Source organism: Chinchilla lanigera, unplaced genomic scaffold (assembly GCF_000276665.1).
Source record: "Chinchilla lanigera isolate Chin_1 unplaced genomic scaffold, ChiLan1.0 scaffold00009, whole genome shotgun sequence".
Taxonomy (NCBI): domain Eukaryota; kingdom Metazoa; phylum Chordata; class Mammalia; order Rodentia; family Chinchillidae; genus Chinchilla; species Chinchilla lanigera.
Window position 1 is genome coordinate 10,119,858 of NW_004955410.1, and position 27,773 is coordinate 10,147,630.

The 27,773-nt window shown below is 42.6% G+C and overlaps 2 protein-coding genes across 3 annotated transcripts in view; one reads left to right on the forward strand and one right to left on the reverse strand.

Moving 5' to 3' along the window:
• Positions 1-1,464: 1,464 nt before the first annotated feature.
• Rint1 (RAD50 interactor 1) lies at positions 1,465-24,891 on the forward strand. 2 transcript variants are annotated; one of them, XM_005377249.2, is made up of 15 exons: positions 1,465-1,663; positions 2,059-2,104; positions 6,477-6,658; positions 7,919-8,160; positions 10,432-10,605; positions 10,706-10,855; positions 11,526-11,682; positions 14,824-14,934; positions 15,031-15,256; positions 15,979-16,116; positions 18,299-18,498; positions 21,245-21,459; positions 22,684-22,864; positions 22,942-23,060; positions 24,323-24,891. In XM_005377249.2, the coding sequence occupies exons 1-15, from the start codon at positions 1,619-1,621 to the stop codon at positions 24,513-24,515; spliced, it is 2,379 nt and encodes a 792-aa protein (XP_005377306.1). In that variant the 5' UTR covers positions 1,465-1,618; the 3' UTR covers positions 24,516-24,891. The 2 variants fall into 2 exon arrangements, with proteins under 2 accessions (XP_005377306.1, XP_013365981.1); XM_013510527.1 differs by having other exon boundaries at positions 1,519-1,663; positions 18,299-18,393.
• Positions 24,613-27,773, reverse strand: part of LOC102022793 (EF-hand calcium-binding domain-containing protein 10-like) — a 9,798-nt gene continuing 6,637 nt past the window's right edge. Inside the window, exons 2-4 of the mRNA XM_005377248.2 lie at positions 26,105-26,269; positions 25,903-25,990; positions 24,613-24,694 (exon numbers count right to left, since the gene is read on the reverse strand). Coding sequence (XP_005377305.1) covers positions 24,658-24,694; positions 25,903-25,990; positions 26,105-26,269 — 290 coding nt within the window. The 3' untranslated portion in view covers positions 24,613-24,657. The remainder of the gene's footprint in view (positions 24,695-25,902; positions 25,991-26,104; positions 26,270-27,773) is intronic.

The following is a 27,773-nucleotide window of genomic DNA, read 5'->3' on the forward strand; positions in this document are numbered from 1 at the left end:
CCGCCCTGGCGGCAGAGAGGCCCCGCCCCGGCCGCCGGGAGGCCCCGCCCCGGCCGCCGGGAGGCCCCGCCCACACACGGCAGCGTTTGGGAGACCAAGAAGTCGGGCCTGCTGGGTTGCAACACTGCACTTTGACCTCGCAGGAGCCCGGAGGTCCACTTGGAAGCCCGCGACTGGACAAAAAGTGGTTTTACTATCGTCAAAGAGCTCTTTAGGCCTTCAGGGCTTCTAAAACAGCGATTGCTTTATTATTTGTATCTGAATCGGAGTTTCTTCTACACATTTGTGGCCCTTTTCTTGTTGTACCCCATAGCGCAGTTAACAGTAAAAAAAATCACTTTAGGGACAGGGCTCCTGCGCAAGTGGATCCAACAGTGCATCTCCCCACTTCTTACCCGGCCTGCTGACTGCTCCCTAATAGGACCCGGTTCCAGAAACCTGATTATAGCTAGTTTTGCTTCTGTTTAAAGAAAAATAAAATTCATATCGTTTCCCATGCTCTTCAAAAAGCACACCTTTACTACATCGAAGCCTCTGTTATTTCAGATCTAGTTATTTTGCCAAACTTCAATTCTGAGTGAAAAACCAAGGTTGCTTCATGTCCTTATGTTTCTGTTAGACTTCGGTGGTATGTATGTATGTATGTGTATGTGTTTGTGTTTTGAGACACAGTCTCGCTATGTAGTTCAGGCTGGTCTAGACTAACCATGTAGGCCAAGCTGGCCTCGAACTCAGGCGATCCTGCCTCAGCCTCCCGAGAGTTGGCATTACAAGTGTGCGCCACTATGCGGAGCTTCTTTCTCTTATTTTTATGTTGGCAATGGTAACTCATACCTCAGGATATCCAATGTACAAGTTTGAGTTTTTGTCTCTGTTGCTTCCAAGACCTCCCCACCCCCATACTCCCTTTCCTGTTAGTGTGTATGAAGCTGTTAAATCCCTGGTCCTCTGCCTGCTTTTTACTGTTGAGTAACCCTATTCTTCCTCCCTGGCAAATAACAAGGGTTAAAGATCACCCCTGGGTAAGACCCACGTTAGCTGTTGAATGCTTTTCCTTTCTATGGCTCCCAGGACACTTAACAACCAATCTGCAACTTCCAGGCAGGAAACCAGAGGTCATCCCTGTGGAATCTGACCTGCCTTAAAAGCAAGATTTAAAGATACTGACATTCATTTAAGATCTCCCAACTATGCCAAACCTAATAACCCTACGCTGAAGCTCCCGGTCCACAAACCCCTCCCTCCCAGAACATCTGGATATTGTCTGAACTATAAATTTAAACGATTTTCATAGGATGAGGAATACGGCTCCGTGAAGCGGAGGAGGGCTGTCGCAGCGGTTGAAGGACCGCCCCCTTCTTCCCGCGCCGTAGGTGGGGCGCCGGCGTCCTGCGCTGCGGTCCCAGCCTCCGGCCGGCAGGGGGCGCGACGCCACAGACCTGCGGCTGCGCGCGCAGGGCCGCTCTGGGAGGAGAGGGAGGAACCGGAGACTGCGGGAGGAAGTCGAGGTGGCTCACCTCTCTGCGGCCTCGGAGCCGCGCCGCCCAGTGTCGCCGGGCGGAGTCCGACCCCGCGAGCCCCGCTGGCTGCGCGTGGCGCCGGGGACTCGCGCGGAGCCATGATGCTCCTGGCCGGCGAGATCGGCGAGGCTCCGGCAGCCCCGGTGAGGCGGCCCTGGCGACCTGGGGAGGGGACCGCGGTGGCCCGGTGAGGTGGCACAGACCTCCCGCGGACGTGGTCCTGGCGAGGTGACTCTGAGATGGGAGGGTGGTTCCCGCGGCCCGAGGTAGGGGCCCTGGCCAGACCACCCTCAGGGTCTAGCCCGGGACAGTGCCCGGGGCGGGGGTCACGGACGCCCCCAGGAAGGTGGCCTCGGCGGCCGGGCAAGGTAACTCGGGCGCTGGGGAGGTGCCCCGGTTGGAACCTGCATCGGACAGCCCTGGCCCTTCAGGAAGGCCCAGGAGGAGGCATCGGGGACCAGTGGCGCCCTTGGGAGCCCGAGAAGAGTCCCATCCAGGGCTTAGTCTTAACTTGCTTGTCACGCTGTTTCCCTTGCAGTGCTGCCCCGAGAGTGGTGACGAGAGGAAGAGCATGGAGGAGAAAAGTAAGCAGGCGCCAAACACCTTAGCTCCTTTAGCCCAGCCGTCCCTCCCAAGCCCCTCCGGGGTCCGCGGCAGAGAAGGGTTCTCAGCGTGTCATCTTTTAGATGAAATGCCTTTGTACAATATGCTTTATAGCAATAAATACTGTTATCATAATAGATGCATTTTTGTCTTTCTAAGATTGTAAAATACGAGCTGCTCTGCAGAAGAGCACGTCCCAAGCCTGCAGACGGCAGGCACTGGTGTGGCTGCACGGAGGTCTGCCCGTCCGACTGGACGTAACTGGAACCCGCCTGCCTTTCCAGTGAAGCATCGCTTATTAAGCATGAAAATATGGAGGGGCTGATGATTAGGAGGGGTGACCAGCACCTTAACTGGTTCAAAGCAACCAAATACAGTAATTGTTTAGTTGTAGTTTTACCTTCTGGACAGGAAAGGGAGAAGGAGCAGTACCTTTGTTTCGTACTGAGATCAGGAGCATGTGTCAGGAATGTGCACATTTATCTTTTTACTTTAATGGGTTGAGTATGACAGGCTATTGGAAATCAAGGACTCTAGGGGCTTTTGAAGTGAAATTTTTGAGAGGTAGGGGGAAAACACGTAATAGCTCTTCTGTGGGTGTGGATTGGGGTTCTTGACCATGGCCAACAGTCTCTGAATGAATCTTAGTGGTAAGACAAAGGCTCAGCACATTCCTGTCCGGTCTTAACACTGGCTCCAAGCAAGTCCGCAGCATTTGACAGTTGTGGCCACCGGAGTTCAGCTCCTTTGCCTTCAAGGATTTGTGACAACTCCCAGTTTTCAGTTAAACCCTGTCCTTCCCACCTTCCTCCCACTCCGATGCCTGGGAGGCTTGATTCCCCACTGCTCAGTCACTCAGGTAAAATGATAGATGCTCCTGGCATATCAAGGACTCTGTCCTCTTCCTGTGGTGGCTCAGGTACCTGCTTTGTAATTAGAAGTGTTTTTTATAAAAAGTAGAAAAGGAAAGATATAGAAAACTTCCAAGTCATCAATGTATTATTGTGAAGAATCATTTAAAAGCATACTGTGCCACATTTACACCATTACATGTCTAGGGTGTTTTTGTTTTTTGTTGAGTTTCTGTGTAAAGGCTGGCCTTGACTTCACTATGTAGCCCAGGCTGGCCTCAAACTCACAACAATTCTGCCTCTGCCTCCTGAGTGCTGGGATTATAGGCATGCACCACCACATGGCCTAGGGTGTATTTTTTTATTATTATTATTTTGGTTTTTTGAGACAAGGTCTCACTACATAGTTCAGACTGGCCCTGAATTTACTACATAGCCTAGACTGGCCTCAAACTCACAGCAACCCTCCTGCTTCAGCCTTCCCAGTATTAGGACTATAGGTGTATGCCATTATGTGTGGCTGTAAAGTGTATTTTTAAAACTGAAGGTAGAATCAGCTAAGATACCCCAACTTTTGTATTCATTCATAAAGCATTTCCTGCCTCCATTTTTCTGCAAATACACACAACTCACCTATTTTATTTATAGAAATGAAAAAGGTATTGTGAGTATAGTACATAATGATGGATGATATGTACAATGATTAATAAATAGTACTGTATATTGTTTTATACTAATAAAGTTTGGATGCAGACAAGCCAATCCTGTTCACATTTGAGGAAGAAAATGAGTATTGTACTGAGACCCAGAAAACATGACTTTTAAGTGTAGGCTAAGTTACAGTTATAATTTAAGTTACAGTTTGGAAGTTATAGGTTAGGAAATCCCAAGTTTGGGATATAGTTGTAGCTTCTAAGTTATAGTTTGGAAGTTGAGGCATAGTATTAGGATTGTTTTGCTTCTCATACTCACTGGTAGGCTCCTCGTTCTCATAGCCTGTGAACAATTTTTTTTTTCCTTTGGTACTGGGGCTTGAACCCAGGGCCTTCATACTAAACTATATCTCTAGCCCTTTTTTATTTTTTTATTTTAAGACGTGGTCTTCCCAAGACACTAAGTTGCCCAGGATGGGCTTGAACATTGGATCCTCATGCCTCAGCCTCTCAGTGCTGCAGTTATAGGCATATACTGCTATGGCTGGCTCAGTCTCAGTCTCTCTCTCTCTCTTTTTTTCTCTCTCTCTTTTCTCTCTCCCTCTCTGTCTCTCTGTCTCTCTGTCTCTGTCTCTCTGTCTCTCTTCCTCAACATGGTCTTAGCGTATAGCTCAGTCTGGCCTCGAACTTACGGTATGCTGGGACTACAAGTGCCACCACACCCAGCTTCTGGCTCAGTCCTTTAATTCTTAGAAGTTAAATAAAACAAGGGAAGATTTGGTTTTTAAGGTAAAGAAGAAGGAGGAGGAACATAGCCAGCACCACACCGGTATACTGCTAATCTTCCCATACATGTTTGAACTATATGATATTTACATTTTGCATTTAGACATCTTGTTACATATAAGTATTTTAATTTTACCCAAAGTCACACTTGCTTTTTACTACGGTTGATTATATCCTCTTGCCTTTCACTGCTGTTTTCTTGAAAGTGCGTTTTTGGTAGAGGGCCAGGCTCTGCAATGCACAGCTCCAGGGAAGCACCAAGGTGAATTCTAGTCTGCTGCCCCCTCAAGCGTCTGCACTGTTCCCCCAGCTCTACCCCTCATGCACACTTTTTTTCTTAATACAGAGGAGTTGCTCAAAACTAGGGATGTTAGTCTCTGAAATAATTCAAGGTGTGAAGCAAGTAGAATTAAGCATGTTTAAGATGAGTGAAATAGAGCTACCATTATGTGAAGTTTGATTGAAGCTTGAGATTTCCTAAACTTGCACTGGCCAGAGAAAATCATGTGTGACCAAAAGATGAAGCCAGGCATGGCGGTGCATGCCTATAATCCCAGCACTCTGCAAGGCTGAGGCAGGAGGACTGCAGGGTGTATCCCAGGCAATTTAGTGACTTAGACCCTGTCTCAAAATAAGGGTTGGAGATGTAGCTCAGAGGCAGACCTCTTGCCTGTGTGAGACCCTAGGTAGGCTACGTTCATTCTCCAGCACTGCCCCCCCCGCCACCAAAGTGGCTAGTTTATGCATGGAAAGAGGGGAACAGATGATCTCAGCATGCTGGGACACAGTGGGAGGAAGACACAGTGGCCAGTTGTGGGTTCTGGTACCCCTTGATTTGGGAAGAAGCTGCTGTGACCCTCCAGGTTTCTCTGAAGTCAGGCACAGGTGGGCGGCAAAATGTAGCTAGAGATTGCTGCAAAAGAGAAGTGCTGATGGGCAATGAATTTAGCAAGGCTGAAAATAACTTAATTGCCTTTGAAGTGGATTTTGTATTTACTAAAAATTTATTGAGTATTTTGTTTAAAGAAAAGTTGAATTTTGTTTTCTATAGTTCATTCTTGCTCCACTCCACGATTTCTGTTAACTTAAATATGTCTTCATAAGCTTCCCAGAGTGGGAAGAAGGGAGATGAGTGAAAAAGTCATTGTCAAATGGAAAATGATGGATTTTCAAGGGGAAAGAGAGGACTCCGGGAAATTCCTGTACTAACTGGGATGAGATCAAAGCCACACAGGGTTCCTGCTTTCTGTAGCCATTTTTCAGCAAATGCTGCCTCTGCTTCTAATCTTCTCAAAAAATGGCTTCAGGGCCCCAAGTCACCTGTTTTCACCACATTCAATAAGTCCATTATGAAATGGACTAAGTGGTTGGTTTGCAGTGGAAAGACTCACCTTGTCCAATTTAGTGGTCACATCAGCCATTTGGATTTTTTCCTAGTAATTTATATTTTGTTTCATGTGTCCTTGTTTTTTTCTGTCTCTGATACAGACATGTTTCATGTGATATTTAAATCTTTAAAAACTTATTTCTTGTTTATTTAGTGCCAGGAATTGAACCCAGGGCCTTTCGCATACCAGACTAATTCTCTACCACTGAGATATATCCCAGTCCCTAAAGTTCTTTCACTCCTCAACTATCTTTCCATATCCTTTCCATATACTTCAAATATTTCAATACTTTTTTTTTTTTAACATTTTCCAGCCAGACAACTCCTTTGGTGTTGTAGATTGTACCACTGGTTCCTTACAAAATTTGAAAAGGTATTATGCACTGTCACACTACTGTCTATCGAATCCTCTTGTTACAGGTCCTACTTTTGGGGTTCTTCCTTCACTCCAAATTTTCTCAGAGCTTGAGCATTTTATGGTACTTGGCTGATAGGCTGTTTTACAGCTTTTCCTTTGGGGATTACATGTCTATATAAAGATACATGTTTATACACATAGTGTGTTTTTAAAATTATAAGCTTTTAAAGGTAGAGAGACTCCTTTGTGTATCTTTTATGTTTGCTTGAACTCCATAATACTTAATAGTGTTGAGTAGCTGCTGTGTTTTAATTTTAGGTGACATAAATGTCGCAGCTTCTGTTGGAAGTGAACAAGTCAGCGAAGGTACAGATGATGATCTTCCTTCTTATGTGTCTGCGTTCATAGAAAAGGAAGTTGGAAATGACCTGAAATCTTTAAAGAAGCTTGATAAACTCATAGAACAAATGACAGAAAGTAAAGTAAAGTTAGAAGAGGAGGTAAGAGAACTCACTGAAATAATATCAATAGTATACTTATATGTGATGGAATATAAATAATCACTGTTACATAGCTGTAGAATTTTAAATATCTGGGTTGTGACAAATAGTCTAATCATTTTATACTCTGTAATAATAGGTTTTAAGAACCTACAATATGCTTGCTGTCTTTATTTACTTAGATACTGGGAACTCAGTTGAGAGCCTTTACACTGAGCTCCCTGCCCACTCTCTTTTTAAAAATTTTTTTTTGAGACAGGATCTTGCTAAGTTGCTGAGTTGGCCATGCTGGGCAATTGTGCTCCTCCTGCCTCAGCCTCCCAGAATGCTGGGATTACAGGTATATGCCACCATGCTCAGCACTACTTCATTCACTTTTATTTTTTTTTTTAGTACCGGGACTCAGAACCTTGCACTTACCAGGTAGGCTCTGTGCCTCTGAGCTATATGCCTGGTCCCTCATTCACTTCTAAAAGAAGATATTTAGTAAGTAAAGCAGGTAGTCTCTGGCTGGACCCTCTGAAAGAACTGAGTGTAGAAGGACAGATTCTAGATGCCTGTCAGGGGTTGTGTATACACATGTGCTTCACAGAGGTTGTGTATACATGTGTTTGATTCATACAAGATAAAGAAATTAAAACTTCCTTTTTTTTTTTTATTTTTTATTTTTGGTTTTTTGGTTTTTCTCTGGTACCGGGAACCGAACTCACGACCTTGCGCTTGCCAGGCAGGCGCTTTTGCCGCTGAGCTAAATCCCCAGCCCCTAAAACTTCCTTTTGAAGTTATTTTTTCAACTTTTTTTTTTGGTACTGGAGATTGGAGTTTTTGAAGTTTTTTTTTTGTATATATTTGTTTTTATTTTTGAGACATAGTTCAGGCTGACCTTGAATTCACTATGCAGCCCAGGCTGGTCTTGGGCTCACGGAAATTCTCCTGCTTCAGCATCCTGAGGGGATTTCAGGGATGTACCACCATACCTGGTGGCTTTTTAAGTTTTTAATAGCTTTTATTTCTGTTAGAATGAGCATGTGTTCAGAAGGGAATACTTTTTACTTGTATTAGTGCAGTTTGCACTACATAATGATGACATTCACCATGGAGAATTGGTACGTATACATGACACATCCTAATTCTTTTGTCGTCTCCTTCCCCCCCTCCCTCCTTCTCTTGGTCCTTAAAATGATGTGCTTTAATAAAAAAGATTATGAAAATTTTATCTGATTGCTGTTGGGGGTTTTTGTTTTTTTTGGTGATGGTTAGGTTCTTACAGTTTCATCAGAAATTCCTAAAAGAATTCAAAGTGCCTTAAAAAATGCGGAAGAATCAAAGCAATCCCTTAATCAGTTTCTGGAGCAAGAAACCCATCTCTTCAGTTCTATCAGTAGCCACTTGCTGACCGCACAGCCCTGGATGGACGACCTTGGGGCCATGATTAGCCAAATCGAAGAGATTGAACGGCATCTTGCCTACCTTAAGTGGATTTCGCAAATTGAAGAACTAAGGTAAAATGGGCCTCTTTGTTCTCATAATTATTATTTTCCTTTGAGGTTCTGTCTTACAGAGTGCATGCTTGCCATTAAATAATTGAGTTAATTAAAGATTATAATAATGTAATTTTACCAGTTGTTATGAAAATAGCATTATGATAATGATTCTTTTCCTTTATTGTGAATGAATATAAATTTTTCAGGGAGTTTAATTTGCATTTGAAAGAAAGTAATCTAAGTAAATTAAATTTTTAAGTCTTTTAGAATGGTGCTAAGAACATAGTTAAAATATTATTTATAATGCCAAATTAATGAAACAAATCCTCAGTGTGGTAATAGGTATTCCTATCTAATGTTTAGGGAATGTCCCTAAATGAAATAGATTGCTTTCTCTAGTATTTGAAATTATTTTAGTGGGAATCTTCTAATAAGACCTCTACAATATTTTTAGATGAATGACACAGTTCTACTATCTGTCAGTGTGTGTTGGGGGTTCTTTTTGAATACATATCATCAATGGTTGCTTGTGAGTATCTGGAGTTGCCTTTCAAATAAGCCAAAGTAACATTTCCACCTAAAGAGCAGACAATGAATTGTTTAATGATAGCATCCCCTGGGCTTCCGACGACACTGTCCCATTCTACCTTGTTTTAACTATTCTTGCTGCAAAGTTGCTTGCAACCACGAATGTGGGAGAAAAATCATCCAAAAAACTTTAAATCTTGTTTAAAATGTACCACAGTTAATATATTTAATGATATGGATGTGCTGTGTATCCCTTTGTCCTGTATCTGTTTCCTAAGGTGGTCAAGCATTTTACATAGCAGTATGGTATGAAAATCTTTGTTTTATATATATGAGCAGCTTTACATTTAAACGAATAAGTCTAAGGTTATAGTGTTACTAATGATTCCAGAAATTGATTTAAGCTTTTTAGAGCCTCTCATTCTTTGTTTAAATTGTGTGCAGTGAAGGAATTTTAAACCTCAATGATTTCATTTCTCCTTGTCCATCTGAATGAACATACCAGTAAGAAATAATATTAATAACCTTGTAAGCAAAACAAGTTGTTTAAAGGTCTCCCTCTCATAGTAATAGATGAGCTAAAATAGGACTATGGTTATGGATCACCTTTTGTGATACCTGAACTGTTTACAAGAGAAATATGCCCAGGGAGTCATATTAGAAATGAGAATCAAATTTATAATGAAGTATCAGTTATTTCTCTAATAACTTAGCCTTTTCCTTACGTTTTTGGTGAGAACATGGCTTTGTTTTGACCTTCTGGTATTTTCATCTCCAAATTTCCTTTTTTTTAAGAAAAAAATCCCTTTTAATGGCCTGTTCTTTATTCTATAGTGTTCTGTCTGTCTGTCTGTCTTTCTCTGTGGTTTCTTCTTGCTACAACTAACATCTTTGTATTAGTTCCATTCTAGCATACTACAGTACAGCAGTACCGCTGAGTGAACACTAGTACTCTTGCTTTTTGGTTGAAAGCCAAAGTTGGTTGAAACCAACTTTGGTGAAATGTCCTTCCTGCCTCAGTGATGTGTGGAGATCTGTGTCATCCTAGAAAGCAGTGTCCTCTATTCTGTGGTTACTAATACATTTTAATTTTTATAACATTTACACACTGATTGAGCATGGTAGCTTTTATTTTAATGTAATGCAACATTAGTTTGAATACAATTCTTTGAAGTGGGAAATTAAGTTCTGCTGGGAAAAGTAGGTAAAAATTGAAGATGATATACTTGACCATACCAGATGCTACCCACGTATTCCCCTGGATTGAGACATCTGTAAGAGCAGTGAGTGGTACCTAAGGGAATGTGACAAGGGACCGATGTGTTCTGCTGGGATCAATTGGTGGAGAAAGGTGTCCCAAACTTGGGCTGCTGCTAGTGGAAGGATGCTGAGAGTTGGAAGACTCCAGGCTCCCAGAGACTTGGGTGCTAGGTGAAATGCTGCCACCTTGGAATTATGCTTCATTCGGCCCTGGGTGTAACTCTGACTGAACTATGTTGCGGTCCTTTTTTAAATTTTGAGACAGGCTCTTACTGAGTTGTTCAGTCTATCCAGCTGCTAATCCTCCTGCCTCAGACTCCTGAATAGCTGAAATTACGGGCACACACCACTACTCCTAGCTTGAATATAATTTATGTAAAACATGAGGGAGGTCAGGCATGGTGGTGCACACGTATAATCCCGGCACTCTACGAGTCTGAGGCTGCAGTATCATAGTATTCTGAGAAGCTGTCCCTGCAGTTGCTTCACTTTGTTTTGCAGTGATAACATTCAGCAATATCTGATGACCAACAATGTGCCGGAGGCAGCTTCCACCCTGGTGGCCATGACACAACTTGATATCAAGCTTCAGGAATCGTCCTGTGCACATCTTCTTGGCTTCATGAGAGCCACAGTGAAGTTCTGGCACAAGATTCTCAAGGACAAGCTTACAAGGTAGAGGACTTAGCCGTATTTCATACTAATTGCATTTGGACGGGTGTTTGGCAGTCGCTGGTGGCACTGCACTGAAATGCATATCTCTTTTCTGTTCCAGCGACTTTGAGGAGATTTTAACCCAGCTCCACTGGCCATTCATCACACCTCCGCAGTCTCAGGCCGTGGGTGTGAGCCGGCCTGCCAGCAGCCCTGAGCTCTATGGCAACCTAGAGACGCTGTTCTGTCAGCTGCTGAAACTGCAAACCTCGTATCTTTGTTGGAGTGGAAAACTTACTAAAATTTCTTTTTTCTACAGTGGATTTGTAGTCAGAAAGTCAGACCTTTTCAAAGTGACCAGGAAGCCAAACAGAAGTCCGGGGTTGGACTCGATGTGTAAATGACCATCAAGCAGTGGCCTGTTCTCTCACAAAGTGAACCGTGCCGGGGCAGAAGGGCCACTAGGGAGCTCTGAGGTGTGGCGGTGTGGAGGCGCATGCCTGTCACCCCAGCCCTTGGGACAGTGGAACACATGAGCAGAGAGGAGGAGAAAACTTAGTAGCAAAGCATTAATTTAATCAAATGGTAATATGAATTTATTTCCTTACTACTCTTTATTTTAGGAAAGATTGACAGATGAATTCTGATAACATTTTTCTTCACTTACTGAATTTGTATGTACTTTAGATTACATACATACATATATATATATATATATATATATATTTATTTATTTATTTATTTTTTTGGTACCGGGGAATTGAACCAGGACCTTGTGCTTGCCAGGCAGGTGTTTGTGCTGCTGAGCTGTCTTCCCGGTCCTACGCTGTAATTTTGCACTGAAGCATCTGTTGGGGACATTTATTGTGTGTGTGTACATTGTGTGTGGGTGTACAGGCACAGACGCTTCAGGTTCCTTCTCCTTGACCTGACTATGTCAGAGATGAATTACTCACTGAGCCAGAACAGCTCCCAGAGAAATACTGTCTCCCCGCGTCCCCTGCCATCATCCTGCCCATACAGGTCATGCTGACTCCCCTTCAGAAGAGGTTCCGCTACCACTTCCGAGGCAACCGGCAGACCAATGTCATAAGCAAGGTGTGCTTTGCTACCTCATCTTTGTTTTTGCTTTCTCTTTTTTTGGTTTTCTGAGACAGGGTCTCACTATGTAGCTCAGTGTGGAATGGTCCTAGGTTGGATCCTCAGTACTACCAAAACATGCTTCTATTTACATTTCAGTGAAATTCCTGTTTTATCACTCCCCTTTACAAATATGGCGGGAGGCTGGGTATGATAGCTCATGCCTGTAATCCCAGCACTCAGGAGGCTGAGGCAGGAGGATTGTTGCTAGTTTGAGACCAGTCTGGGCTACAAAGTAAGCTCAAGACCAGCCTGAACTGCATGAGAGACCCTCTCTCAAAAAGACTGAAAAAATAAAACCAGATAGAGCTGAGGACTTGTGAAGAGGTAGCGTGGGAATCGGTTTTCTCTTTGGCATATCATCTGACCTGTTTCTCAGGGTTTCCTAGAGTATGCTGTAGCATTTCCTGTGACAGGTTTTACAACTACATGCATGTGTATTTCACTGTACAAATTGCTCCTGCAGACTTACAGGTATATTGAAAAGACGAGCAAATGCCAAAAGATGGTAGACCATTCACTTTTTTTTTTTCTTTTGTGGCTGTACTGGAGTTGAATCAGGGCCTCACATGTGCTAGGCAAGTGCTCTACCACTGAGCTATATCCCCCGTCCTTTTCCACTTTGTTAAAATTTTGAGATAGGGTCTTGCTAAGTTGCCCAGGCTTGCATCGAACTTGCAATCCTTTTGCCTCAGCTCCTCAAGTAGCTGGGATGATAGGTGTGGGCCACTGTGTCCAGTGAGCCATAGGTTTTGAATAGAGGTGCTAATGTGGAAGTGATTTATAGCTATACAGCAGAGATTATGGAATTAATGATGTGAATCCTTTGGAAGGAGCTACTACCAACATTTTAATTGAGGGGCCATACCAGTGTATACAGGGCATATTGTTGAGATTTTTCTTTAATTCTATCTGAACAACAGGTCAAATTATAATGTTAGAAATTACCAAAAATTAGCTGGACATGGTGGCGCAAGCCTGTTAATCCCAGCACTCGGGAGGCTGAGGCAGGAGGATCATTGCAAGTTCAAGGCCAGCCTGGGCTACAGAGTGAGCTCAAAGCCAGCCTAAACTGCATAGTGAGACCCTGTCTCAAAAAAGACAAAAAAAAAAAAATTGCCAAAAATTAAGTGCTGTCTTGTTTTCTATCAAGTTTTGCTACAGCTAATACAATGCGTATAGCAGGGGTTCAGCAATTTTTTTCTTTTTTTAAATCTTTTTGAGACAGGGTTTCACTGTGCAGTTCAGGCTGGCCTTGAACTCACGGAGAGCCTCCTGCCTCAGCCTCCTGAGGACCTACAGGCGTACACACACATCTCCACGCCCTGCCTCAGTAAATATTTTCAGTAGCTTATCAAGTGCCAGATCACACCAGGGATCTGGATCGTTAGCTCGGTGTCATTTAAAGGCTTAGTAGTATGGTAAGGAGGTCGTGGGAGAGGCGTTTTGCACAGTGAGGAGCAGATTGGTGGTGGGTTTCTGTGTACACTTCATGGATGCACTTGTTTGGGTGCAGTGTTGGTGGAAGGAAGAGCAGGACCACTAGGATAGGTAGCAGTAAGTGACACAAAGCAATAAACCTTAAGTCACAGAGAAGCAGTAGTAAGTGGACATACGAAAGTTGCGAGTTACGTGGCTGCACTTTGCAGGGTGGTCCCCACGGACCTCCATGCCCACATCGAGCCCAAACCGCACAGCCCTTGAGGTCGGGGCTGCGCTGCCTCATTTAGTATGTTCCCAGCTTCTTATGCATACCGGTACTTACCATTCAGTGAATGGTTTTGAACCCTTACCCAACAAGACTTGGAATGCCTGCAGAATCGACTCCAGGGACAATTTAAAATGCTTCAGGCCCGCAGTTCCCTTCCTATAAGTATACCTGTTTAAAGGCATAGGTGGTTTTGTTTGTTTGTTTTGTTTTATTTTCTATAATATAGACCACGCTAAATTTTTTCTTGGTTTTTCTTTTTTGTATGTGTGTCTTTTTGAGACAGGGCACCTCTATGCAGTTCAGGCTGGCTTTCAGCTCACTTTGTAGCCCAGGCTGGTCTTGAATTCAGCAAGGATCTTCCTGCCTCAACCTCCTCCTGCCATAGCCTCCTGCGTGCTGGGATTACAGGCATGCGCCACCACGCCCGGCTGAAAAGATGCTATCTTTCCAATTTTTTTCTTAATTTGCCTTTTAAAAAGAAAAAAGCAAAAGAAAGTAATATTTAAAAATTATTTTGGGATGCTAGTTCTTTTTTTTTTGAATGCTATTTCAAAAGACAGTTTAAATGCTTTGCTTCTTATAATAGAGTACTCATCATTTTTTAAAATTTTATTTTAAAGAGTAAAAGAAGGACAACATAGCAATAGGGGGATTTGCCGAATTACAGACAAAGTGGTGGGACATTATCAATGGTTGTTATTTTACTTATTGGTATCTTCAAGATAGTTTCTCAGGAAAACAAATAGACAAATAATAGTGAGTTACAGACAAAAATGGCAGGAAATTAACAATGGTTGTTGTACTAGACACTGGTTTCTCCAAAGTGGGATCATTGTACCTATTACTAAAGTGCTAGGTTTTAAATATACATGCCTTTTTTTGTGTTATTTCATGGTACTGGAGATTAAACTCATGCATGCTAGTCAGACTGTCCACTACTGAGCTCTACCCTCAGCCCTAAAGTGGTATTTTATTTTATTTGTTTGTTTTTTTGTCTCTTTGAGACAGGGTCTCACTATGTAGTTCAGGCTGGCCTTCAACTCACTTTGTTGCCCAGGCTGGCCTCGAACTCGCAGCAATCCTCCTGCCTCAGGCTCCCGAGTGCTGGGATTACAGGTGTGGGATGCCCGGCTGAAAGTGGTATTTGAAACTCACAAGTTTATTGACCTAGCCTCATTATTGGTATTTGTTGTGAGTATATTAGGAAGAGTCTGATTATTAAACCTTTCATGAGTTTATAGTTCAGGTAGAAATTGGGCTCTTGCATATAAGAAATTTTCAACTAACTTTTGTTAAGTATTGTGTGTTCATAATTAAATAGAGACATTTATTGTAATTTTCTACTTGTACTAACTAAATAATTTAAACCACTTTACATTGTTCCTTAGCCCGAATGGTACCTGGCTCAGGTACTTATGTGGATTGGAAACCACACTCAATTTCTGGATGAGAAGATTCAGCCAATATTGGACAAAGCAGGCTCTGCAGTAAATGCGCGGGTAAGGGGCTCAGTACTGAGTATTTCAGACTATTCTTGGGAGATACCTGCATGGTACCGTATTACTTTCACACCTCATATTTATGCCTTTCTCTAGCTGGAATTTTCCCGGGGCCTGATGATGCTGGTTCTTGAGAAGTTGGCTTCGGATATTCCTTGTCTGCTGTATGATGACAATCTCTTCTGTCACCTGGTGGACGAGGTGCTCCTGTTTGAAAGGGAGCTCCATAGTGCTCACGGCTACCCCGGCACTTTCGCCAGCTGCATGCACATTCTGTCCGAGGAAACGTGCTTTCAGCGATGGTTAACTGTGGAGAGAAAATGTAAGTGCTCAGTGGCCGCAGGGTAGGCAGAGATGTCTCTCTGAGTACGTCAGTTTTTGGTATGTTTCTCCTCCACTTCTGGGTAGGAACTAACCATTTAGATTTTTCTTGGTCAAAGTTTACAGAGTTACCTTCAGAGAGAATCTTCTTATCTTTTCTTCCCGTGAAACTTCAGTTTTTCCTGGAATTATATTCCATGTTTCTACAGTGGAATACTTAAGCTGGTACAACTATTTTACAGATTTTACCACATAGTATTTGTGCTCTTGATAGAATCTTTTGGGATGTAGCTTGTTTATTCAGCATAACTATTTTGAAGGTTTTTATCCCAAAATAGAGCATTTTAAATATAGTGCAACGATTGGGAAATGGTAGCTTTTATAGAAAAAAAATCATTGTTCCTAGCCAGGCATGGTGCTGCATGCCTGTAATCCTAGCACTGGGGGTGCTGAGGCTGGAGAATCACCATAGTGCAAGGCCAGCCAGGACTACAAAGTGAGTTCAAAGCCAGCCTGAACTACATAGCGAGACCCTACCTAAAAAAAAGGCCGGGGATATAGCTCAGTGGCATAAGCACCTGCCTGGCAAAGTAAGGTCCTGAGTTTGATTCCCAGTAGCAGGAAAGAAAGAAAAGGAAGGAAAGAAGGAAGGAAAAGAATCATTCCTGAAAAATTAGGAATGGCTATAACTACATAATTGACACACGTTTTTCTTCCCACCAGTTGCTCTTCAAAAAATGGACTCAATGCTGTCATCAGAGGTGGCCTGGGTATCCCAGTATAAGGATATCACTGATGTGGATGAAATGAAAGTTCCAGATTGTGCAGAAACTTTTATGACTCTACTCTTGGTTATAACTGGTAATTATCAGTTTTTAGGGGTATGCCTTTGACCAGGCATGGTGACGCATGCCTATAATGCTAGCACTTGGTAGGCTGAGATAGGAGGATTGCTGTCCATTCAAGGCCAGCCTGGCCTGTAAAGTGAGATCTGAACTACATAGTGGGACCTTGTCTTATAAAACAAAAAATAAGACAGATCTGCCTCTGAGCAGGCATGGTAGCTCACAAGTGAAATCCCAGCTACTTTGGTGGTCAGAGGGGAGTATCATGCCTGGAGGCCACCCTAGGGAACACAGGGAGCCCTGGCTGGGAAAAAAGAGATAGGACTTTGCTTTAAAATCTGACTTTTCATGTGGTATTTTTCCTAGTAGTTCACAAAAGTTAGTATGCTGTGGATGTCATAATATCTTCAAATTCAGCTTCTATTTTAGCAGAGGTCTAGCATACTATTCATTTGGGTATTTAGTAATTTAAATTAGTACTTAAACTTTGGTATATATGAGGGGAAAATTTCTGAATGGTTATATAAAAACAAATAAGAATTTTACTGCCTGAACTCTCTTGCCGTACAGGTTTTTTGGCTTCTTTATTTGTTTATATTTTTTCTTTTATTTATTATGCTATTTTGTTTTGGGTTTTGCCATTCAGCTTTACAAGGGTCTTGTAAATGATGATTGGTCAACATTTTATTTTTTAAGAGACAGGGTGCTGCTATGTTGTCCAGGCTAGCCTTGAACCCTGGCACTCTGGCAGTCCTCCTGTCTCAGCCTCCTGAGTAGCTGAGACTACAGACATGAGCTGTGACCTGTCTCAAATTTAAATTTTAAATATTTTTTGGATCTTAACAGCAAGGATTGCGGAAGAGAGAAAAACAGCAAAGTGATTTAAAGGTGCCTGGTAATAACAGGGTTCCACTTACCATGCAAGGGTTTTCTGGCTAGAGGTGCCCTAGTGCCTCTGGGACTGCTGGTGTGCAGCACCCAGTGGCCCTCAGGTGCTGGTTCCCTGCTGCCATGGCCCTCACTGCCACCTTCTTAGCCCTCTTGGTCTCCATCATCTTCTGCCAGTCTGGGCCCCACAATAACCAGAAGTGTCCTTCCAGCCCTTCTTAACTGTAAGAAAACTGAAAAACACTAAAAGTTTAAAGCTTGTTTCTTTTAAAAAGTTTTTTTTTTTTTTTTTTGAGACAGGATCTGGTTATGTTGTTCAGGTTGGCTTTGAACTCACCGAATCCTCCTGCCTCAGCCACCTGAGTGCTGGGATTATAGATGTGCACCACCTTGCCTGGTTGAAAAACTTTTTTTTTTAAACATGCAGTTCTGTATTTCTGATCATTTCTTTACATTCATCCATGCAGGGTTAAAACTTTTTATGAGGAAAATTTTCAAGCAAACTTTGAGTAGGGTAATGTAACAGACTCTCAGTTTCCCATCGCCAAAGTTCTAAACAATTATCTGTTGTCTGTTGCATATTCTTCTCCCCTTGGTTTTTTTTGGGGGGGTGCTAATGGAATTGAACCCAAGGCCTTTGCACTGAGTTACATCCCCAGACCCCTAACTTATTTTTTATTTTGAGATAGGGTCTTGCTAAATCACTTGTCCATTCTGGGCTCAAAATTGCAATCCTCCTGCCTCAGCCTCCTAGAGTGCTGGGATTACAGGTATGAGCCACTATGCCTTACTTCCCCTGGAGTATTTTAAAGAACATTTTGGATATCATGTAGTCTGTTAATCCTTAAATATGTATTTTATTTCATCTGTACAAGTTTCTCTTTTATTAAAGAAGTGCCATTTACTTATTACAAAAAAGCTCATTTTCTAATACAATGTCCTCATATGCTTTTTTAATAGAAAAAATTTACATATAGTAAAATACACAGCTCTTCAGGAAAATACAGAATCAAATGTAATATTTTCTTTTTTTTTTTTTGGTGCTGGGAATTGAACTCAGGACCTTGCGCTTGCCAGATAGGCACTTATGCCACTGAGCTATATCCCCAGCCCAAATGCACAGCTCTTAAGTGAACTGTTTGAAGAGTCTTGACATGATATGAAATTCATATCCTTAGAGATTAGGAATAAAGTCATACTCAAATAGTCAGCTAATTTTTTTGACAAAAGCAGCAAAACAGATTAGTCAGGGAAACCTGTAACTGTCATGAATGTACCAGAAATCCTCAGATTGCATTCACTCTCTCCAGACAGGTATAAAAACCTCCCCATGGCCTCCCGGAAGCTGCAGTTCCTGGAGCTGCAGAAGGACCTGGTGGATGACTTCAGGATACGGCTAACGCAGGTGATGAAGGAGGAGACCCGAGCCCCGCTGGGCTTCCGGTACTGCGCGATCCTCAATGCTGTGAACTACATCCTGGTGGTGCTCGCAGACTGGGCTGACAACGTTGTGAGTCTTGTGCTCAGATAGTAAGGAGTGGAGCAGGGCTCGGGGACTGCTCCACCCTCTGAAGCATTTGCTCTATTGCAAACAGAAATACCCTACGGTAGGCAGAATCACCATGGTGCCAGACTTCACATTTTCTCCTCAGGCAAATATCAAATAGTTAATAATACTGATATTTATGTATTTATCTGGGGATTGAACTCAGGGCCTTTGCTCTGAGCTGCATACCAGCATTTTAACATTTTGAGACAGGGTCTTACTAAGTCGCTATTGCTCAGGCTAGGCAACAATTTGCAGTTCTCCTGCCTCTGCCCCCCTAGAGTGCTGGGATTACACCCATTTTAATCCTGATATTTTAATGAATTCAATCATCAGACACACAGGGATAGAAATAGCTTGGTGGTAAAGCACTTGCTTAGCATGCTTGAGGCCCTAGGTTAGATCCACAGTACCACCAAGACAAAACAAAAAAACCCACAATCTTAAGTTAGAAAATAAAAGAATAACTTTTGATAACTGTGTTTTTGTTGTTGTTGTTTTCTTGTTTGTTTGAGACAGGGCCTCACTATATAGTTAGCCTGGCCTTCAACTCACTATGTGGCCTAGGGTGGTCTTGAACCCACAGCCACCCACCTGCCTTAGCCTGCCAAGTGCTAGGATTACAGGCGTGCACCACCATGCCCAGCCCTAACATTTGGTAACTGTTGAATGTCTTCAAAACATGACCAGTTATTGGCCAAGCCTGGTGGCTTACACCTGCATTCCCCTCTATTTAGAAGGCTGCAAGAGGAAGACTAGAGGACCCTGCCTCAAAATTTAATTAGGAAAAAACTGAGCTGGAGATATAGCTCAGTGCTCCCTGGGTTATACACATGAATAGCAGCTGGCTACATGGCTCAGTGGTGGAGGGGTAGCCTCACATTCCAAGCTGTTGGCCCTGGCACGTCATACACACAAGCGGATAAAGTTCCAGGTGGCTGTAACCAGCTTCTCACACCCAGGCCTTTAAACTGAACTCCGTGCCCAGCCTTTCTAGGTTCTGAGACAGGGTTTTGCTCCATTGCCCAGGTAAGATTTGAACCTGGTTTCCCTCTGCCTCAGTTTCCTTCAGTGCTGGCATTACAGGCATGAGCCACTGCACCTGGCTAGTGATTTAGTGTCTTTCCATAAAAACATGAAAACTGAAATACATGTGTGTTACGTCATGCTGCAGTGCAAGGAAAATAAAATAATTATTTCAAAAAATTAACAGAGAGAATAATGATCAGTGTGTTAAGTCAGTTAATCAGCACACAGTGATTCATTTTGATTCATTTTGCGAAGTGTTTCTAATTTCAGTAAGTACTTTATTCTTTCAGCCCCCACACTGCTAAGCTTTTTCAGTAGTATGAAACAAATGTCATTCTTGATTCTTATTCCAGATGATCTAATAAGAGACTCATTCAGGGACAGACTTTTAGCTTCATTGAAAGTATTTGTGGAACATCATTAACTGCATTACTTGGTGCCATCATCTGTTAACAAAGATGAATTAGCTATTATCCCTGCCCTTAGAAAACTTAAAATCTGACGCTGAATTATCTGGGTCCTATGTCAACAAAGAAAACTAATCAAATTTCAGACTTGACTCTTCAAATTGGGAATGAATTCTGTGTCCTAGCACGGTTCTATAGGTGCTGATTGGTCTTAACATCAAAAGTCCTTTAATTGTCTTCACAGTTCTTCAACTTGTGAATGCTTTAAATGAAACTGTTAAAGTTGCCAGGCATGGTAATGCACATCTTTAATCCAGCACTTGGGAGGCTGAGGCAGAAGGGTGGCAGGTTTGAGGCCAGCCCAGACTACATATAATGAGTTCAAGGCTAGCCTGGATTGCAGAGTAAGACCCTGTTTCAGAAAAACAAGAAAGCTACGCATAGTGATTCATGCTTGTAATTCCAGCAAGATCCTGTCTCAAAATGGAAAATACAAAGGGCTAAGAATGTAGCTTGGTTTGAAGACCCTGGCTTCAATTCCTAGGACTGCAAAAATAAATAAATAAATAAATAAAAATTTTTAAAAGGCTCTTATATCACATTTAGGAAAAAAAGAATAACAGGCAGAATTCACTTTCATTTTTGATTCTCTGCTAACTCTTGCCAGATTATACCAAACCTGAAATATCCAGCCATCATTCAGGGTTAGGAGTTTTTCAGGTACCCGTGACAGAAAGCTCATTCAAACTGGCCTCAGTTGTGGTGGGCTGGGGAACTGAATAGACTGGGCACAGCTGCACTGACGTTCATTCTAGGCAGGCTGTGGACACTGCCCTCGGCAGCCCCAGGCTCACAGGGTCCATCCATGATCTCAGAAGGCCAGTGCTGCTTCCTTGGTGTAGTATGGCTGACCATGGAGTGGAATATTTTTTGGCATTAAAGAGAATTGAAATACATATTAATCGACGTCACCACATGAAAATTATACTGAGTGAAGGAAGGCAGTACCTGATTCCACTCGCACGAAGTGCCCAGGGTTTGCAGATCCAGAGATAGAAGATGGATCAGCGGGAGCGCAGGGCTGGAGGGAGCAGGGCGAGCATAGCGGGGTGCAGACAGCCTGGGGGAGTTTGGGGAGGATGAGGGGCTTGGTGGTAATGGAAATGCTCTAAACTTGTGATGATGGATTTGCTGGAACCACTGAGCCGTGCACCACAGTGGTTCACGGTGCTACAGGCTGTGTTAGTAACCACCTCAACACATTTTCCTTTCAGTTTTTCCTGCAGCTTCAGCAGGCAGCATTGGAGGTGCTGGCAGAGAGTAATACGCTCAGCAAGCTGCAGTTGGGACAGCTGGCCTCCATGGAGAGCTCCGTCTTCGACGACATGGTCAGCCTCTTAGAGCGCTTAAAGCATGACATGCTGGCCCGGCAAGTAGACCATGCTTTTAGAGAAGTTAAAGACGCCGCAAAGCTGTATAAGAAAGAAAGGTACCTCTCTGAGCCAGTGCTTAATGCTGGCGTAGTCATTGTTGAAAGGTAGTCCATGCAGTCAGTTTTCCAAGTTGTCTAGACAGAACGGGGCTTGACCTTTTGCACACCAAATTTTAGCTTTGTTTTGTTTTGCTTTTTTCTCCAGAACCAGTGATTGAACCCAGGACCTCACACACACTGGGCACAATGCTGTATCACTGAGCTATATTCCCAGGCCTTTCTTTTTAAATTTTATTTTTATCATTATATTTATTTACTTATTTGAGAGTCTTATTTGACTCTCTTTACTATTATATTTATTTACTTATTTGAGGGTCTTACAGTGCAGTTCAGGCTGGCCTTCATCTCACTATGTAGCCCAGGCTGGCCTCAAATTTTTTTTTTTTTTGTACCAGAATTCGAACTCAGAACCTTGCTCATGCCAGGCAGGCGCTTATGCCACTGACCTATATCCCTGGCTTGGCCTCAAATTCATAATGATCCTCCTGCTTCACCCCCCTGAGTGCTGGGCTGACAGGTGTGCACCCCCATGCCTGGCTCTCAGCTGGACATTCTTAATCAGAGTAAGCTGACAATTTGGCCCTCAGCTGGTTGTAAATATAGAGCACCAGCATATGACCCAGGGCTGCGAGGCCCAGTCTGTCACTCCTTTTAAAAGCCAGGTGCTCCTGAAGTACCCTGTATGTGTTTGTGTCACGTAGCTTACTGCACTACCATAATTCCCCAAGAATGTTTGTTATACTCACTGTGGAACTGTTACTAGTCCCTGTTTGTTGTTTTTGTGAAAATTAGAAGATAAAGTTAGCTGATGTCTTAAATGCTAAAAATACATTATAATTTTATATAAGTCATATATTAAAACATGGGGATTTTTTCCCCCATGGGGATTGAACCCAGGACCTTGCACATGCTAGACAAGTGAGATACCACTGAGCTACCCATCAGCCCTTTCTATTTTTTGACAGGGTCTCACTAAGTTCCCCAGGCTGGGCTCAAATTTGCAAGCCTCTTCTCGAGCCCACATTTAAAATGATTTTTAAAAAAATTTTTGGAGACAGGGTCTCACTCTGGAACCCATGCTGGCCTTGAACTTACAGTGATCCTCCTGCCTCAGCCTTCTGAGTGCAGGGATTACAGGCGTGTACCATAAATGATTTGTTAGAAGTCTAAAAATAGAAGGTGATGAACACTGTTATGGTAGCAGTGAATGTTTGTTTGCAGGTGGCTGTCCTTGCCATCCCAGTCGGAACAGGCCGTGATGTCGCTTTCCAGCTCGGCTTGCCCGTTCCTGCTCACCTTACGGGACCGTCTGCTGCAGCTGGAGCAGCAGCTGTGCTTCTCCTTGTTTAAAATGTTCTGGCAGATGCTGGTGGAGAAGCTGGATGTGTACCTCTACCAGGAGGTGAGCGGGACGGGGCGGGTTTGGGGGCGGGAGAGGAGGGCCGCTATCTCACGCACCGCTCCCACTGTCCGTTTCAGGTCATTCTTGCGAATCACTTCAATGAAGGCGGAGCGGCCCAGCTGCAGTTTGATATGACTCGAAATCTTTTCCCCTTGTTTTCTCACTATTGCAAGAGGCCAGAAAATTATTTTAAACAGTAAGCTTAATATTTCACAATTAATATTGATGTGTCAAAGTGTAAGAGGAGGTTGGGTCCTTGAACAGCCTCAGAGATCCATGGATGTTTGGGGGGAATAAGATGAAATAAAATCTTTTTTTTTTTTTTGGTACCAGAAATCAAACTCAGGACTTTGTGCTTGCCAGGCAGGCAAGCTGTGCCACTGAGCTAATTAAATAAAATCTTAAGCTGGTCATTGTGTATCTACTACATGTTCAGACAACACTGGGGAAACCAGTGACCTCCCCTCAAAGGGGACAGAGCTGCGTGTGAGTTGTGTATGCACAATGTCCTGTGACATTCGGTTTCATGCTTCTATTTGCTTACTACCAGAGCAAGGAAAGGAAAGAGTGCAGGCCGCCACACTGAACACACGGAAGAGGGCCGGGGACACGGCTCAGTGGCACAAGCGCCTGCCTGGCAAGTGCAAAGTCCTGAGTACCATCTCTGGTACCACAAAAAAAAAGAAAAAGTTACAGGTACATTTAGTACCTTGTGATTGGCAAACCTGAAGAAAGTTTGTTTTCTTACACATTCAACACTAACTTTGGTTCTAAGTATAATTTTAAGTGTTTGTGAGAATAACTGAGGAATATTTTCAGAATTTGATTTAAAATTTATGTCATGCAGTCTGTGAGACTATGAAACATTTTTAAGCACATCCCTGTAATCCCAGCACTCAGGAGGCTGAGGCAGGAGGATCATTTGAAGTTCGAGACTAGCCCAGGCTACAAAGCGAGCTCAAGGCCAGCCTGAACTGCATAGCGAGACCGTTCAAAAAGACAAAGAAAAAAACAAGAAACATTTTTAGAAATTTATTAAATGAAGGCTTAAATTCGCGTATTTCAGAAAGATGTGACTGTTTTTAAATTTATCTTATCAGTTTGCCTTCCTGCTGCTTTAATTTTATTCTTTTTCTCTTTTCCCATATCGTAATCTACCTCAAGTCAAAGCTACACTTAACCAACAGTCAGTATCAAGTATTGTATTTAGAGAAATAGTGGGCACCTATTGAAAGCAGTGACTCTATTATGATATCGTAACCTGGTGAACTATGAACTGTATTTGTGTAGTCACCCTCTGTAAAAAGCCAAACAATCTGTCCGTGAATAGATTTTACAGAGGATGTGCGGCCAGCAGCGCAAGAAAGCTGTTTAGTTTCTCCAGGTGAAACTGGTGTGATACGGATAACGGACTTCTCGTTTGCACCCCTCCCCCTCCCCCGTCCCTTCTCCTCGCAGCGTGAAAGAGGCCTGTGTTGTTCTGAATCTGAACGTCGGCTCCGCGTTGCTTCTCAAAGACGTGCTGCAGTCAGCTTCAGGTCAGCCTCCCGCCACGGCAGCACTGAATGAAGTTGGCATTTACAAACTGGCTCAACGGGACGTTGAGATTTTGCTTAACTTGAGGACAAACTGGCCTAACACAGGCAGATAATTGGCCTTTCAGAAGAAGGTGGTTTTTTTTTTTAATCAAAAAGGCAGTTGGATTTCAAGTTGTACGACAGAGCTGTGAATTAATGAAACTGGATAAATGAAAACTTTACAGAATCATTTATTAGTTTGGATTGGTGGTGTTACTAAAATGCCTTCCAGATTTTCCAAGTCCTCTTGTTCCTAAGAAAATAAAAAAGTAGAAATCTCAGAAACTATGAAAACTCAGATTCTGTTTACAAATATAATGCTGCGTCTGTGTGTTGAAAAGAAATACAAGAGCAAAGATAAATTATATTTAACGTTTAGGCTACTGTGCTAATTAAAGAACAGTCTGTTAAAGATAATCAGACGCAGCCAATAAAATATTTTAAACTATTCCAGAATGCAGAGGTTCTTGTACTCAGGTTGGGAGTTCACTGTCTTTCTATAAGAAAACATGTAATGAAATTGTGAGTAAGTGAGGCCTCCACCTAAGCTCTTCCATTCAGAATACTTTGTAGTTCCATTCAGAGTGACAGCCTTTCCCCTCCGGATGAGACATCTTGGTACTGCACTGCGCTTCCCCCTGGGGTAAGGACTATAATTAAACATTTTTGTTCAATATTTATATAATTGATGATAAGACAAAAATCTTAAATTTCTTTTCTCTAATTTTCCTTGTCCTTGGGATGTATTAAATAACAATTTCTTGATTAATAAATCTTCAGAGAGTAAAACCCAAATTGAGCTAAATTAACAAGGCCTTCCACAACTATCAAGTTTTATTCCAGGTTTTTTTTTTTTTTTTCTGATTTAGCATTTAGTTAATGCTTTTAATTTTGTAACATCTCAAATTTGAAATCACAGCCAGGCATGGTGGCACATGCGTGTCATCCCAACACTCAGGAGGCTGAGACAGGAGGATCACCATGAGTTTGAGGCCAGCCTGGGCTACAGAGAAGACCCTGTCTCAAAAAAAAAATAACAACAAAAAACCCCAAATCAAATCTAAAATTGTCAGGCAGCATAGAGCCTCAACTACTGATAAACATTGACTTGGCAGTGATGCTGAGGAAATATTTTGAGATACATCTTATTACTGTATTTTTTACAGACTTTTGCATCCATGTGTGGAGTCCAGAGCTTTTCAGGCAGTTCTAGCAGGTCAGGTTCTTCACCTCATCCTTTGAGAAGTGCTGAGGTTTCCAACTGAGGCAAGAACAGACTTCTAACCCCACTACTTCCTCTCCCTTCCTAAGGGGGGGCCTGCCCTTCTCCTTGCTGCCTAGTGGCTGAAAGTTTCAAGGTAATGGAATGTTTCTCTCAAAAGGTGGAAACCTGTTTGCCCTGGTCTTAGTAACACTTCAGTCACAGCGTGTTCTAAAATACTCATTTAAACATAAACTCACACTTCATCCCTGAATTTATCCAGAGTTATTAGATGTCCCTCCTCATGAAAGACTTCATCTGCAGTACACAGGCCCAGGTTCTTCAGGGCTGTAAAAGTCAAAATGAGAAGAACGCGACGTTTACAAAGTGGGGATTGTTTTCAGTGGGAGAAAGTTACAGAGCAACCGTCAGCTAGGACTCCGACGTGTGGCACACACTGACCTTCCTTATACTGCGCAAATGATATGGTGCCTCTGCCCGCTGGGTCCATCATGTCAAACATGGCCACGATGTTAGAGTTATCCACGAAGAAAGGAAATGAGATGCCAGCGGCTTTCGCAATTCTCAAACGTTCCAATTGAGAGATTAAATATTCTCTTGGTTTTGCTGCAATAGAAGATACCCAGTTCATTCTGGTATGAAATTAAAATACATCCCAAATGGAAATAGTCATTTTGTTGTTGTTTTTGGGTTTTTTGAGACAAGGTCTTGCTGTGTAGTCAGCCTGGCCTCAAACTTGCAGCAATCCTACTGTCTCAGCCTCCCAAAAGTGCTGGGATTACAGGTGTGCACCACCACGCCAGGAGGAAGTAGTCATTTAATAATTATTAAATGCCTATGTTCAAGGTACTGCACTAAGTTCTAGGGTTACAGGCCTGGCTTTGATGAAGCTCACAGCCCAGCAAGAAATGTCAGGCATTGAGTATACAGATAATTACATATATAAGTACTCTACCTCAGGGTGATTGACTACGAAAGTCCAAGAATTGGACCTGAGGGGTTTTTTTGGTTTAGTTGTTTTGTTTTGTTTCATTTTGGTTTTTTGTCTTTTTGAGACAAAGTCTTGTTATGCAGTTCAGGCTGGTCTGAACTCACTTTGTAGCCCAGGCTGGCCTTGAACTTGCAGTGATCCTCCTGCCTCAGCCTCCTGAATGCTGGGATTACAAGCATGCACTACCAGGCCTGGCTTGTTTTTTTTTTTTGTTTTTTTTTTTTGTACTGGGAATTGAACCCAGGGCCTTTGCACTGAGCTGCAACTCCAGCCCTTTTTGTTTTCTTAAATTTTGAGACAGGGCCTCACTAAGTTACCCAGGCTGGCCCCAAACTCTTGGTGATCCTCCTGCCTCAGCTTCTAGAGTGCTGGGATTATAGGCATGTGCCCCTGCCCTCTGCCAAAATTTATTTTTATTGACAGGTCTGTATCTGTTTATGGGACACAAAGTGTTTTAAGATTATATATCATATTTCACCTACACATTGTGAAAGACGAAAGATTTATGCCATCTGAAGAGAAACCAGGGTATACACCTACACATTGTGGAACAGCTAAATCAAGCCCTTTAACATGTAACCTCACCAGCTATTTTTTTTTTTTTTTTTTTTTTTTGTGGTGAGAACATTTATTTATGTGGTGAGAATATTTATTTATTTATTTGTCTTTTTGAGACAAGGTCTCACTATGCAGTTCAGTCTGGCCTTGAGCTCACTTTGTAGCCCAGGCTGATCTCGAACTCACAGCAATCCTCCTGCCTCAGCCTCCTGAGTGTTGGGATTAGAGGCCTGTGCCACCACACCTGGCTATCTACTTTTTTAGAAATTCTAAAATATACAGTATATTACTAGCTGTAGCCATCATCATATACAGATCTCTTGAAATTATTCTTCTTACCAACTGGTATTTGGGATCTTCTAACTAATATTTCTTCATTCCTCGCCACAATAAACACCATTTTACTCTTTTATGGCTTCTTGTTTTTCTTATTCTGCATATTATTGAGATTATGTGAGACTTGTTTTTCTGTGCCTGACTTGTTTGACTTAACATATTATCTTCCATTTTGACACAAATGACAGGATTTCCTTCTTTTCAGAGGCTGAATAATATTCCATT

Coding starts and splice junctions, on each gene's coding strand:
- Rint1 (XM_005377249.2), top strand. CDS start 1,619: ATGATGCTCCTGGCCGGCGAGATCGGCGAGGCTCCGGCAGCCCCG. Junction 1,664..2,058: donor GCGAGGCTCCGGCAGCCCCG/GTGAGGCGGCCC, acceptor TTTCCCTTGCAG/TGCTGCCCCGAGAGTGGTGA. Junction 22,865..22,941: donor ATGTGTACCTCTACCAGGAG/GTGAGCGGGACG, acceptor TGTCCGTTTCAG/GTCATTCTTGCGAATCACTT.